Source organism: Tursiops truncatus, chromosome 8, assembly GCF_011762595.2.
Source record: "Tursiops truncatus isolate mTurTru1 chromosome 8, mTurTru1.mat.Y, whole genome shotgun sequence".
Taxonomy (NCBI): domain Eukaryota; kingdom Metazoa; phylum Chordata; class Mammalia; order Artiodactyla; family Delphinidae; genus Tursiops; species Tursiops truncatus.
The window spans coordinates 99,632,215-99,646,932 of NC_047041.1; the positions used below are offsets into that span (position 1 = coordinate 99,632,215).

The 14,718-nt window shown below is 52.2% G+C and overlaps 1 protein-coding gene across 4 annotated transcripts; it reads right to left on the minus strand.

The window, feature by feature from the left end:
- LOC117313305 (solute carrier family 22 member 6) lies at window positions 1-6,798 on the minus strand. 4 transcript variants are annotated; one of them, XM_033861674.2, is made up of 10 exons: window positions 6,430-6,798; window positions 5,992-6,095; window positions 5,583-5,737; window positions 4,217-4,385; window positions 3,671-3,794; window positions 3,413-3,528; window positions 2,142-2,356; window positions 1,923-2,031; window positions 399-470; window positions 1-85 (listed from the first exon to the last, which is right to left on the minus strand). In XM_033861674.2, the coding sequence occupies exons 1-10, from the start codon at window positions 6,796-6,798 to the stop codon at window positions 1-3; spliced, it is 1,518 nt and encodes a 505-aa protein (XP_033717565.1). The 4 variants fall into 4 exon arrangements, with proteins under 4 accessions (XP_033717565.1, XP_033717564.1, XP_033717563.1 ...); XM_033861673.1 differs by having other exon boundaries at window positions 1-82; window positions 342-470; XM_033861672.2 differs by having other exon boundaries at window positions 399-602.
- Window positions 6,799-14,718: the final 7,920 nt, after the last annotated feature.

Below are 14,718 nucleotides of genomic sequence, written 5' to 3' on the forward strand. Positions count from 1 at the left end.
TCAGAGTCCGTCCTTCGCTTGTGCTGAGGCCTGGAGCGGGACCATCTGCTTTCGCTCCTGTCGCTGCTGCCTCCTCTTCCCTCTCCTCCTGTGGCAGGTCGGGGTGGGTGGGTGGGCAGGAGAGTGGTGCCCTCGGTATGCAGCCCCCAGGCCAGCCTGGGGCTCCCAGGGGGCTCTCCATTCAGCTGTGCCCAGCTACCAGCTCTCTGCCCCAAGCATCTACCACTCCCTGGAGCCGCGAGCCCCAGGAAGGACTCCAGGAGACTCTCAGCCTATTGGGGACACAGGGACAAAGAGCCCTGGCCTGGAAGAGGAGGCCTGGGTTTGAGTCTTAATGCCACCCCAGCCTGGATGTGTGACCCGGGGAGAGTCCCTGCTGTCTCTGGGTGGAGGCCCACCTGTCTTCCACGTCCTGCACCGTGTCTGGCAGGGGCTGGCCCAGGGTCTCCGGCAGGAAGGCAGTGGCAGCGCTGGCGGCCACGGGGACAGCGCCGTAGATAAAGAGAGGCACGGAGGGGTAGATCTCGGCGGTCATGCTCACCAGTGGGCTCACAATGCTGCCCACTCGGGCCAGAGTGCTGCCCATTCCCAAGCCTGTCTGCCTGCGGGACCCAGGGGGATGGGTGCTGGTTAGAGTTCTGGCATGAAAGCTGCGGTTCTGGCTGAATTTGGGGCCAGGGCAGCTCGGGCCCAGCCCCGGGAGACCCACTGGTGCCTGCTCTGTTGCATTTATTTTGGAAATTAAAAAAAAAAAAAAACCAAAACAGGTTGGGAAAGGCTCTGGGCAGAGAATCAGGAGATTGAATTTTGCCTCTGCCTTTAACTTGCTCTGTGACCTTGGGCAAGTCTCTTGCCCTCTCTGGACAGTTTCCTGAACTGTAGAGTTAGCTTAGTTCGGCCAGTTGTTCTCAGATCACCTGAGGGATTTGATTTACAGTTGCCCCAGCTCCACACAGACCTGTTGGATTAGAATCCCCAGGGGAAGGGACCTGGACTCTGCACGTTAAGAACATTCTCTATGAGAGCAGAGGTTAAAAACTTTGCCTAGGGAGATAAACTGCTTGCTTTCAAATCTAAGCTTCCTGACTTATAAGCTGTGTGACCTTGGGCAAGGCACTTAACCTCTCTGTGGCTCAGTTTTCTCATTTGGAAAATGGGAATTATCATAGTACCTACCTCATAAGCTTGTTATGAGGACCAAAAGAGTTGATATTTGTAAACAGTTTGACAGTGCCTGGCACATAGTACTACTTTATACTATCGTTCTTTCAGCTGAAATCCTTTGAAGGTACAGGACAGTAACCATGACCCCTTGCGGTTCTCATTCCAAGAAGCCTAGGGAAGCCTGGCATTTCTTTGACATCTCATATGAATTTTGCACCCCATTCCATTTTTTGTTGTTGTTGTTGTGCATCCCATTCTTAAAATAGATATGTGTTTCTGGTGTCTTAATGCAAAAATACCCCCTCCCTGAAACCTTGGCACTCAAAAAAGCAGTGCTGTGTTTATCCATACAACTCCCAGAAACACCGTTATTAAGTGGTTGCTCTGTGATAAAAAATTACTTTCATGTTTGTGGTCTTTGGTTTTAGACATACTACTTGGTTAAAGATGGAATTTAGATTTTGTGGCAGCTCTAACTTGTGCTTTGGAGATCAAGGAGGGGACTTCAATTAACTGCCTCTGAGATGTGTCTTCTTGGCCTCCAGCCCTGTCCCAGTTGGTGGCTCAAATCTTCCCCTTATGTCAGGTAAGAGGTTAGTGGGCAGCCTAGGTGTGTACTGAGCGGCTGATATAGACCTTTTACTGTTAGGTGCTGGGAGGGGGCCTTGGGCTGGGGCATACTGGACTGTGCTCTGGGTCTGACCTGTGTGCGGGGGAATGTCTTGTCCCCAAGCCCCTCCCATTAAGCTCCCACTCACCGGATCACTGTGGGGTACAGCTCCCCAGTGTACAGGAAGATGCAGTTGAAGGAGGCGGCCAGGCAGCCCTTCCCCAGCACAGCAAGGGAGGTTCGGACAATGGACTGATCTAGAGAGAAGAGAGGGGGTCAGCAGATCTCGGGAGTGCGGGCTGAGAAGTTGGGTCATGTCTGGGGGTGTGGCCAAGGATGAGGGGCCAAGATGTTCACGGGTGCTCACCCTGGGGTACCACCCCATTGATCAGGATGCAGACGCCTGCCAGCAGCAGTGAGGCCATCTGGGCAGGCCGGCGGCCCATAGAGTTGATGACAAGGAAGCCCACAAGCTTGGCAGGCAGGTCCACAGCACCAAAGATCACCTGGATTAGGTAGATGCTGACCCCAAAACCCTGCAGGTCCATGACCAGCCCATAGTAGGCAAAGCTAGTGGCAAACCTGGTGGGGAGGGATAAGGGGTATGGAGTTTGTTAGGAAGATTAAAGATGGGGGAGTGCTCGTCCAGAACAGGGGTGAGCTGCACAGGTTACCCTGTTTAAGAACCTGGAATCTACCTTGCCTAATATTTCTTCTGTCATTTAGTATGCACTTTAAGTATTGGGGTAGTCCTCCAATACCCCAGATTTCTCAGTCTTCTGATCGTGTCCCCAGTGTGTTAGGGAATTTTCACTTAGTTGCCATGTAGGATTTACACAGTTTTAGTCTTTATTTTATCTATTGATACTGGACTGAGGGAGGACAAGTGGATATCCGAAGCCATGCATTTAGGGCCAAGGTGTTGGGAGAGGCCGGAGTGTTCCAGGACCTGTCCGTGGTCCTGGGATGGTGGTTGTGCTTCTTAAGATGTCAAGAGCCCAGAATATAAAGCTCAGGTTGTTGGACAGAACCCACAACCTGGAGTAAAGCCCAAATTGGAAGCAAAAAAATCACCGGCAGGATTGTTCCTTCTGACCATGTTTCTCTTAATTGTCATGGGATTGCTATGATGATGGGGTTGGGAGAGTAGCACGTAAGAGGGGTAATGGGTGATGTTGCAGTGGGAAAGGAAGATTTTTGGCTGGTCTCAACCCTGGCCAGAGTGTACTTTCAGAGACGAGTTTTGCCTGTGCCGGTGTTTCTGGCAGGCACCACAAGGCCAGTGATGTCTCTCAATGTTTTGCAAGCCATCCTTGTCTCTGCCTTTGTGATGTAATTCTGTTGACTCTGTGGGCCATCAGTACCGATGAAGTGTTTCCATATTGGAACAGAGCTGATAAAAGGAGAAGAATATGGAGAGATTGATGCCCAGTTTGGGGATTGGAGGCAAACTGAGGCTGGAGGTCATCTGGTTCTTTAAGACTCTCTCTGGTGGGGGATTCCTGCCTCTCATAGCTGGTCTGCAGACTTCCTCCCTCTCGTCTCCCTTCTTCCATCCCCTGTGTCCACTCTTTCCCCAACCAGTCTTTAGTCTCTTGGTCTGTCTGTCTGTCCATCAGTCTGTCTGTCTGGGCCTACCACAGCATGGAGAGGCAGAGGAAGAGGCGGCGAAGGGCAGGACAGCGCAGCAGCTCCACGGCCGAGGCCTGGCCCTTGCCCAGGGTCAGCTCCTTCTGCAGACTGGCCCGGAGCACCTGCCGGGATGGACCGGGCTCAGGGCTTGGACTTCCATAGGAGCTCCTCCCAGCCTAGCTCCTCACTCAGAGAAGCCCTGTGAGTCCTGGGTTTAGGGATGGAGCCCTGGTGCGGTGTCATGGGAGGTCTCAGGGGTCTCACCTCCATACTTAGACTGGCCCCCTCTTCCCGCTTCCCATTGATCCAGGCCACTCTTTGCAGGGCCTTCAGGGTGAGGTCCAACCTCCCAGAGGAGGAGTACCAGCGGGCCGACTCGATGAAGAACCTGGGAGCAGGGGTGAGCATGGGTGTTGGCGTGGCTTCAGTTCCAGTCACTGGGGCTGGAGGTAGGACATGAGCTTTCCAGAGGTCTGCAGTGGGACTTTATGTAAGATTGGGAACCCAGGACTTTGCCCCACCCCAATCTCTAGGACCATAAGGCAGTGCCCAGCTTGGTGATGACTTATTCCCCAACACGGGAGCTCAGCCCTTGGGTGCTGGGTATAGGGAGCAAGGCAGGTAGGCTGGAGAGCTGGGGGGAGCTGGGGAAGCCAGAGAACCGGACACCCTGGGGCAAGTCCTTCCCCCCAGAGCCTCAGTTTCCCCATTGGTCACACTGAGTCACTGGCCTGGGTTTGACCTTCTCTGATTCTGCGGGCGACACCTGGGGGAAGTCTTGTCCCTCGCATCCCTCTGGGCCCCACGCACCAGGAGTAGATGAAGAAGGCAAAAAAGGGCACGGAGACCAGCAGCTGCAGGTAGCGCCAGTGGGGCACAGCATAGGCCACACCAGCCAGGAGAAACTGGCCCAGGCTGTAGACATAGCCAATCAGGGTGCCCACGCAGGCCCGCGTGTGGATGGGCATCCACTCCACATCTGAAAAGAGGGTTAGAACAGAGTGGTGGAACTTACTGGGTGCCAGGTGGGTGGAGACCCGTGGAGCCCGCCAAGACCCCTCTCTCTGTTCAAACCTTGGTCTGTCCCAAAGCTCAGTGGAAGATATATCAAATGAGGTTGGGGGCCATGGGAGGGGGAGTGGGGGGCTTGTGATGGAGGTGGGGATGGGAGGTAGGTTTGGAATCCCCAGGACTTGTCCCCTCCACTCCCCTGCTGTGTGTTTTTGCTCCTCTCCAACCTACTGTCCTGGCCAGGGTCCTCTTTCCCTTCAGAGCATCTCTGACCATTCATTCCATCCTCAACAGCACCCGCCCCTCTGGTCCTTCTCAGTCTGGGCTGGATTTCAGCCTCAGTGGCCAGAGCAACTCAGAGGAGACAGCAGCTTTCCTCTACTCTGGAGAATTGAGGTGGGAGTGGGACCACCTCTCTGCTTCTGTCTGAAGAGGTCCAGTTTCGTTCCTTGTGGGCTCCTGATTTGGCAGCTGGGGCAGTGGCTTGAAGACTTAGATTGGCCTTTGGGACTGGATTCTCTAGGTGTCCTGCCCCAGCCCTAGTCTGGAGAATCCCAAATCCTTAGATTCCCCTCTGGGCTTGGGTAAATCCTTTCCCTTCTCCCCAGCCTCAGGTTCCTCATCTGAGAAACAGGGAGAAGGGGGGTGACTTATCCAAGGAGGCACACTGATGACTCATGGACAGGCCATGCTCAGTCCATAAGTGTGTTTGGTCTATATGATGCTGGCTTGCCCTATGTTAAAAATATGAGAATTAATTGCAAATGTTAAAAAAAATTGGGATATTTTACACTGATAAAAAAGGGTGGGGGAAGATCTGACAGCCCCGAGACTTCTTGGCTGGAGCGGCTGAGTGGCTGTGGCCCCTCTGGATGGATGTGACTCTCTTTCAGAGACAGTCCTCACCACTGCCTAGGGCCTGTTGTCTGCTTCAGTCATTTATGGGAATTACCTGGCCCTAACAATGGACTTTGCAATCACATGTTTAAATGAGAGGTCAGGAAGGTGTGAGCCCCGGGAGAAAGGCTGTTATGTTGGCTGGAAGGGCAGGACAGGCTGAGTGCAGGAGGGGTGGGCTGGGAGAGGAGGCTGGAAAGGGGCTGCAGGGCTGGGTGGTCGGAAGGGAGTGGGTAGGGGCCTGCCCTGCCCTTCCGGCCTCCCTCACTCAGTGTCATGCAGTTGAGGGAAATGCCCGCCAGCGACATGCCCGAGAGGAGCCGGAAGGCGCAGTAGACGGGGAAGTTGGGAGCAAAGGCGGCGCAGGTTCCTGACACAGCCGTCTGCAGGTAGTTCAAGATGAGCACCTTCCGGCGGCCCAGCCTGTCGGGGGAAGGAAGACCTGCAACACGGGTCCTGAGGACCAGCAGGGCCAGGCTAAGCTGGAAGAGGGGCGCTGGCCCTGGGTGAGTCCCTGGGGTGGGGGTCTTTGCAGGACCCTTGACTGATCATGGGGCTGTGCTATAGGTCCTCAGATGAGCCCCAGCTGGTGATGCCAACCTCCCACCTAGGCCCCCCAAGCCCAGCTGAGGAGCCCCCAGTCCCAGCCCGGCTCCTTGGCCCTGCCCAGGACTGACCTGTCTGCCAGGTGCCCGAATATCATGGCTCCGAGAAGCACCCCTACCATGTACAAGGACTGAGCCAGCTGGCGTAAGGCCCTACGAGAACACACGAGGTCCCACTGTGGGGAGAGGGGGCAAGGGTCAGGCCAAGGCGAGCCTGGGCTGCAGGGCAGCCCCTCGCCCTCCTTCCGGCTGGTCCTCTGAGGCCTGTGTCACCCTCTTCCCCTGACTCTTCTCTTTGGCCCCAGGAGCTGAGAGACTTTTCTTGACCCCTACAACTCCCACCTCCCCCTTTCCTACAAAGACCCCCATCTTGAACCCCTTTCTCCATTTTCCAGTCTTGGCCTCTGGAGAATTTGAGACAGTCTGTGTGTGTGTGTGTGTGTGTGTGTGTGTGTGTCAGAGGGGAAAGCACACTCTGGATGGTGTACCGAGGGGCCCAGGTCTCCTCACCTCCATCACGATGGTGGAAGGGAAGGTGCTATTGTCATAGATCCAGCCGTGGGCGCAGGGCTCTGTGGCCCCCGTGCCATTGGTCTCTGTGCCGTTGGGAAAGGGCAGCCCCCGCTGGGGGGAGGTGAAGCGGAGGCAGGACTCGGGCCGCCCCTGCCCGTCCCGGGGCAGCCAGGCGTCCAGCTCCCTGTCCTTGCTGAGGTTGGTGTCGGCAGGCGGGCGGCAGTGGTGGGTGGGGACAGCGGCGGTGAAGTTCTGCAGAGTGTTGTGGGAGGCCATCAGGAGCAGGGGGAGGACCACCAGAGTGACCTGGATCTGCTGGAAGCGGCCGGCGCCCCCCACCTGCAGCAGGAGGTCATTGAAGGCCATGGGGCCAGGCCTGGCCGAGAGGCTGGGGGCTGAGGACTTCCAGTCCCAGGCCCTCCGTCTGTGTGCCGGTCCGCCCGCTGCCCTTCCCTGGTGGAGAGGGACTGCCGTTGCTTCCGCAGCCAAGCTGCTCCTGGAACTGAATCTGAGCTGGCTCTGTAGGGGGGACAGCAGCCCGGCCAGGCAGCCCCTCCTTTCTTCTCTCTCCTTGTTCCGTCCCTCCCTTTCCTTGGCAGCCTCTCCTCACTTGGTGTGAGTGTGTGGGGTGTTTCTCAGCTTTCAGGGTCTGCTGTAGCCCTGACCCCTACAGGGGCAGTATTTAATCCTTGGCCTGGAGGGAATGAGTTAAAGTGTGACTTGGTATCAGAAGGATTAACCCTCCAAGTATCCTTGTATCAGTGGAATTTCTCCACGTGGGTATAAAGGGCAGGAGAGGGTGGACTGAAGTGGGGGTGATGGGAGCAGATTGTACTGGGCACCTGGGGGCAGGAGGGGAAAGTGTGGGACCTTTTGTCTTCCTTTTAGTGAGGAGATTGGGCTCTGGGAAGTGTGCTGGCCTCTTGTGGGGCTTCTGTCCCTTTTAGTGGGCAGGATCCAAAGGGACCGTCTTGGGGAGTGGTTGCCAGAGAAAATACAGGTTGCCCAGTTAATTTGAATTTCAGATCATCAAATAAATTTTTTTCTTTAGTGTTAAGAATGTCCCTAATATTTACATGGGACATACTTCTACTAAAAAAGTATTCATTGATCTGAAATTCAAATTTAACTGGGTTTCCTGTATTTTTTTTTTTTCTTAACATCTTTATTGGAGTATAATTGCTTTACAGTGTTGTGTTAGTTTCTGCTGTATCACACAGTGAATTAGCTATATGTATACATATATCCCCATAAACCCTCCCTCTTGCATCTCCCTCCCACCCTCCCTACCCCACCCCTCCAGGCGGTCACAGAGCACCGAGCTGATCTCCCTGTGCTATGCGGCTACTTCCCACTATCCTGTACTATTTGCTAAAATTGGCAACCCCGGTCTTTGGTCTTCTGGGGACAGCTTACATCTTATAGGACCACGGCTTTGTTCAATTGGAAGACACAGTAGAGGTCAGAGGCTGCTTTTGAAGCAGTGGGACCTAAGACCAACATCTTATGTGATGTAGACTGAGTCTTCCAGTATCTCAGCTTTTACTCTCTTCCTCATCCCCATTCAAAATTTCCCTTTGTCTTGTCTTCTGTCTATAGCTTCTCCTCCCCCTCCTCCCCCTCCCCCTCCCCTCCTCCTTTTTCCTCTTCTTCTCCTTCTCCTTTTCCTTCTTCTTCTTCTTCTCTTTCTCCTTCTCCTTTTTCTTCTTCTCCCTCTCCTCCTTCTCCTCCCCTCCTCCTCCTCCCCCTCCCCTCCCCCTCCCCTTCTTCTTCTTCTCCCCCACCCCCTCCCCTCCCCTCCCCTCCCCCTCCCCCCTCCTCCTCCTCCTCCTTCTCCTCCTTCCCAATGACATGAACTTATTTTACTTTTAGCCACAACTCTAAGACATTTGCTTGATTTCCCCAATGGTTTGGTTCCTGCGTCCAGTTCACTCCTGCTCAGGGCAGTGCCAAGCTCTGATTGGATGGGTTTCTGTGGGATCCGATTGGTTGGATCATGGGTTGGGGAGGTCAACAGAGTGGATTACAGCTTCTTGCTTTTACTTTGCATAGTGTATATTATATAAACCATGGACTCTGGAGTCAGCTTACTTGGATCCAAATCCTCACTCCACACTTGCTGGCCATGGGCAAGTTGCTAAACTTTCTGTATCTCAGTGTTCTTGTTTGCAAGATGGGGATAACGGTTGTGTATGCCTCATTGGATTGTTGGAGGGTTAAATGAACAAATACAGGTAAAGATCTTAAGGTGGTTCCTGCCCTGTGGCTCAGTGATCATGAGCTGTTCTTATTATTTGTTTCTGGTAAAAGGGTGACACTATCACACTGATTTTTAGAGAGAAAATGTGCCTAGGCACATCTTACCCTCAGAACTGTGATTCCCGATTGGGGGAGATTTTTCCCCAGGGGACATCTGGAGACATTTTTAGTTGTCACCACTGGGGGTGGTGGTACCACTGGCATCTAGTGGGTAGAGTCCCAGGGATGCTACTCAGCATCCTACAGTGCACAAGACACGCTTCCATAACCAAGAATTTTCTGGAGCTAAAATGTCAATAGTGCTAAGAAACCCTACCCTAGAAGATGTCCTCAAACTTCTTCTGTATAGTGATCAATCCCACACCTACTTGGCAAAGGACGATGCAGTCAGACGGATGACTCCTACCAACATATTTCTAAGAATCCCCACACGCTTATGTGAATGGGCAAATGTCTGCAAGGTGAACATGAGAACTCCTCTGCCTCCCCAGAATAACAACAGACTTGCAGGCTCCAAAGTGCTGCAATTCTTCCCCTAGCTGCGCCTACCCAGCCAGTTTTGCCACTGGAGTGGCTGAATCAAGACCCTGGTCTCCCTGTGTCCAGGCCAACACCCTTTCCCACCATGTTCTAACTCGATCGCTGGGCTTGGGTTACCGTATTAGACTCTTTTTTGCCCTTCATGGTGTGTTTCCATTTGGGGTCTCTGGCTGTCCCTCTCTGTAATCTGCCACCCATCGATTGCTCCTCTGGCCCACTTCAGAGATGTTGGCATATGTCTGAACACAATGGATTATTAGGGTTCCATAGTTTTACAGGAGGTATGCCAGGCCCTGTACAAATTAGCTGATGCCAAGGGCTGTGAAGGGAAGGGGTATTTCTCAATTCTTCTGGGCACAAATCTCCAAGTCTTATTGAGGGGAAGCAGTTTGACTTCTGACTTCTGTTGTAAGGAGTCAAGATGCTCTGTTAGCATCGCACAGTTTACACAAACTACACTTTTGTGTATGAAGTTGGGGGAGTATATATTGTCTATCGAAGTCCTGGGTACATAAAGTCTTACGCTAGTTCAAACCTATTCTGTCTAACTTCAAAGCCAACCAAGTTCTTAACTGGTACTCTGGAGGTGTGGACTGCCCAGCTAAAGAGCTCTTGGTGACCACGTGACCTCATATGTACAGAAGAGAATAGGGGAGGCCCAGAGAGGTATGAGACTCAGCCCAGCTTCCCTCCTCCCACCTTGTGTTGGTTCTGGGCTGGGACCCCATGGGTGTCCAGATGCCTGACAACATTTTCCAGGCCAAGGTATATAAGAACCTTGTGGCCTGGGGATGTGAGGACAGCTGGACAAACAGCTTGGGGATTCTGGGGCCAGTCTCCTGCGAGGACTTGGTGCCCTTATGGGGGAGTGGGTGGAGTGCCAAGTGCAGTGGGGGAGATGGTGGGCCCCTACAAGCACCCTTCTTCTCTGAGCCTGTGTCCAGTCCTGCCCGGGAGAAGAGCTCCCTCCCTAGTGTCTGACCAGCTCCAAGCCAGCCTAAGTCTGGAGAAGGCTCAACTGGAAACTCTAGGGACTGAACTGTGGTTGGCTCCTGGAATTATCTGGTTAGTGAGGGGACTCCCCACCAGCCTCTCAGCTCATGGAGAGTTTCTGGATGGAATTGCTCCCTTGGCAAATGATTTGTAGAGCCAGGAACTATCCTTTAGGGACATTCTGGGTCATTAAACACCCAGAGCTGGACTCCCCTGTGCTCACTGGAATGTGGACTTAAGTTCTGGCCACGCTCACCGAGAAGGGGTCAAATCTGAGGGCTTCCGACTGGCCAAGAGCCACAGAACCACGTGCCATTAGTGATGAACCCCATCACACAGGTGAAAACTTCTATTGTGCAGATGAGGAGACCAAGGCCCAGAGTAGGCAAGGGATTTGTCTAGGATCACACAGCAAGCAAATCTAGAACTCAGACCTCTTGATTCCATTGCTTCTTCTACTGTGTTAGCAGCCATCACATATCCCAGACTTTCTGAGACATCCAGATTTTGTATAATTTTATGCCATTAAATAAGTGGGATTTAAGGTGTGTGACTACCTGTGATTTTGGTGTTGATTATTTTGTGAGACTTTTCAAATAAAATAATTTACAGATAAAGAAAACACTCTTGCTCAGATCACAGGCCCTAAGTGTGAGTTGAAATGATTGACCTGGAGAGAGGTCTGGCAGACTCCAAGCGCCCGCCAGGTCTACAACATTCGGAGCAAGGAGCCAGACTGTGAGCTTTATGCCTTGTGGCTTGGCTACTCTGGCCAATGGCTAGTGTATAAGTTAGAAATGAATCCAAAGACTGCCATTTAAAGGCTGGATATGAGTCTAGTAACCAATGAAGTGGCTCAGTATGAGGACGCCCCCCAAGTGAGGTGCTCCACATTGGGTGGCAATTCACTGAGCCAGTTCAGGGACAGAGAGAGGCGAATAGGGAAAGCAGGAGGAGCTGGAGTTGTGGAGGAACAAGCAGACAAGGAGAGAGGGTGGAATCCAGATGGGGAGTTGGGAATGGCCAGAGGAATGGCATATATGGGGGGGGGGGGCGGTCAGTACAGCCTGACACCAGCATCCCAGGTCACCAGGAGTCCTGAACATGTGACTAGGAGCTGCTTTCCTGGGCATCTTCCCTTCCCTTCCTGTGTGTCTTTGCAGTAAACCCCCGGATACAGCACAGGAACAGCTAGGACATCCTGGGAGCCACCCTGAATTCTGGAAAACTGAAAGATGGGGATGGGGTGAGAGAGCCAGTGTTCTTCACTGAACCCAATTCTTCTCCCTGCAGGTTGAGACCCACTCAAGCCAAGGGGAGACATTGGTGGTCCCATTTTCAGCTGACCCTAAGTCAAATGTTGTGGAAGTGGGATGGAGAGAAGTCAGGTGCCGGGCAGTGATGAGGGGCAGGCATAAGAGGAGCTATTGCAGTCTAGGAACCGAAAGAAGTGAAATGAGGCTAGATTTCAGGGTGCAAGGTAGAGGGTATTAAAAACTGAAGCCATTGGGGCAGGTTGGGGCCTGAACATGATGGGCCTTGTAACAGAGTTTAGACTTCATCCCGATGGGACGTTACCAAAAAATTGAAGCGTGGGGGCAGTATGATTTAGTTCACGTTTATTAAGCACTCTCTCACAAATATCTGAATACAGACTTGAGAGTAATTAGCTCCGTGGCTGATAATTGAAGCCCTGCTGTGTGTCTGAATTGTCCAGTATGGTAGCCACTAGCTACTACTGGGCGCCTGAATTGAGCTAATCCTAATGGAGATATGCTGTTAGGGTAAAATACCTATGGATTTTGAAGACTCAGTATGAACTAAAGGCTATAAAATATCTCATTGATAACTTTTCTATTGATTACGTGTTGAAATGGTAATATATAGATATATTGGGTTAACTAAAAATATTACTATAGTATTAAAATTAATTTCATCTTTTTAATAGTTACTAGGAATTTTAAAATTACACAAGTGGCTTGCGTTATATTTTCACTGGGCAGTGCTGGTAAAGAATCCTAGAGGAAGAGGTCCTAGGAAGAGTTTTGAGAGATGATCATTAAGAGCTGATAAAGGAATTGCTTTTGGAATTGTTTGGTTATAAGGAACAGAAACACTTGAGTTTATCTTTGAAAAAAAGAAGTTTATTCAGAGAAGTCAAAATAGTTGATAGAACCCAGGGGCAGAAAGTGCATCCAGGGCTGAGAGGGAATTGGGACCTGGAATCCATTAAGAATCAACGCAGGGACTTCCCTTGTGGCGCAGTGGTTAAGAATCTGCCTGCCAATGCAGGGGACATGGGTTTGAGCCCTGGTCGGGGAAGATTCCACACGCTGCAGAGCAACTAAGCCCGTGCGCCACAACTACTGAGCCTGAATGCTGCAACTACTGAAGCCCGCATGCCTAGAGCCCATGCTCCGCAACAAGAGAAGCTACCGCAATGGGAAGCCCGCGCATCGCAATGATGAGTATTCCCTGCTCGCCACAACTAGAGAAAGCCCGCACGCAGCAACAAAGACCCAAAGCAGCCAAAAATAAATAAAAAAAAAAAGAATAAATGCAAATGGTCTCACCATTTGTTTATCTGTTTATGTCTTTTTTTTCCCCCTCTGTGCACCTGCTTCATTCTTTCTCTGCAACTGATTTTCTCTGCTCTACGTTTACCTGGGCCAGCCCACCTTCATGCTAACTTGCCTTCTCAGGACAAGAAACCAGAGATGGACTAGAACCTCCATGACCCAGATTCCAGCCTAGAGGGAACACGTGATTAACAAGGTTTGGATCTGAAGTGCCCTCTGGTCCAGTCAGTCATGACCAGAGGCGCAGGGTCATGTTAGCTGTTCAGTTAGCAGGTTCTGGGCGATGTAGACCCTTGAGGAAGGTGTGGGTGCAGGACAAAGTGATCACCATAGCATTTTACAGGAAACCCCAAAGGATACTGAGAAGGAGAAGCCAGAGTGTGGGAGGGAGCTGTAAGCACGTGGCATCTCAGAAACCAAGGGAGGAGGCCATGACCAATAGAACGAAATCTGCTGTGAGGTCAAGCAAGACAAGGGATGACAAGTGACCTATGGATTGGGCACAGGGGCTGATGAGTGTTGTTGGTGAAAACAATTTCAGAGAAGGGTGGGAGCCAGAGCGCAGTTTGGATGAGGTTAGAGAGTAGAGGCAGGGGAGGCAGACGGGAGCTTTGTGAAGTTTGGCTGTGAAGTGGAGAAAGAGACAGCGTGGCCCTGGAGGGAGACGTGGCCTCCAAGGAAGGTTGGTTGGTTGGTTTGAGTTAAGGTAGGAGAGACTTGGGTTTATTTAACTGGTGATGGGAAGGAGCCAGGAGAGAGGGAAAGGGCAGAGACCCAAGGAGAAGGCAGATGGCTGCTGGTGGGAGAGGCTGGATGCAGAGCCCCAATGGGAGGACTGGACTTTCTGTTGTGATTGGGGGAAACTTGGGAAACATGGTGGCAGACGTCGACAGTGTCCAGTTACGGTTGCAGTTTTCTCAGTTAAATAGGAGACAAAGCTGCCTGGTGGGCGCAGGGTTGGGACATGGATCAGAGACTCAGGGTGAGCAGGGAGAAGGAGGTTGGGATTGGAGGAGCCCTGGCTTCCGTCTGCAGCCACTCTGGGCTTATCTAGTCAAGTGCTCACACACATGATGGGACATATAGATACACATGTGGTATTTCCAAGGACAGGACTTGCTATAGACTGCATTGTAACACCCAATGTGATGGTACTAGGAGGTGGGGCCTTTGGGAGGTAATTAGAGTTAGATGAGGTCATGAGGGTGGGGCCCTCATGATGGGATTAGTGCCCTTAAAAGAAGAGAGGGCTTCCCTGGTGGCGCAGTGGTTGAGAGTCCGCCTGCCGATGCAGGGGACACGGGTTCGTGCCCCGGTCTGGGAAGATCCCACATGCCATGGAGTGGCTGGGCCCGTGAGCCGTGGCCGCTGAGCCTGCGCGTCTGGAGCCTGTGCTCCGCAACGGGAGAGGCCACAACAGTGAGAGGCCCACTTACTGCAAAAAAAAAAAAAAAAAAAGAAGAGAAACCAGAAAGCTCGATTCATCTCTCTCCCGCCATGTGAGACACAGTGAGAAGGTATCTGACCATCTGCAAGCCAGGAATGGGGCCCCCACCAGGAGCTGAGTCTGCCAGCACCTTGATCTTGGACTTCTCAGCCTCCCGAACTGTGAGGAAGAAATTGTTTAAGTGATTCTATCTGTGGCGTGTTGTTATAGCAGTCCAAGTCGACCAATACAGGCTTGGCGTATACACACGTCAGTGTGCTCGCACTGGACACACGTGTTCACATCAGCCCACCTTGCATGTACCTGTGTGCCCACACCTGTATGTACATGCCAGTGTGGATGGGCAGATGCACATGCTCACACGTCCATATCAGGCCCTGCCCCCTTTCCCACCCCTGTTCCTGAGCAGCATGGCTTGAGTTCTTCACTGCTGTTTATTGAAACCTCCCATTGAAGAAAGGGGTGGGA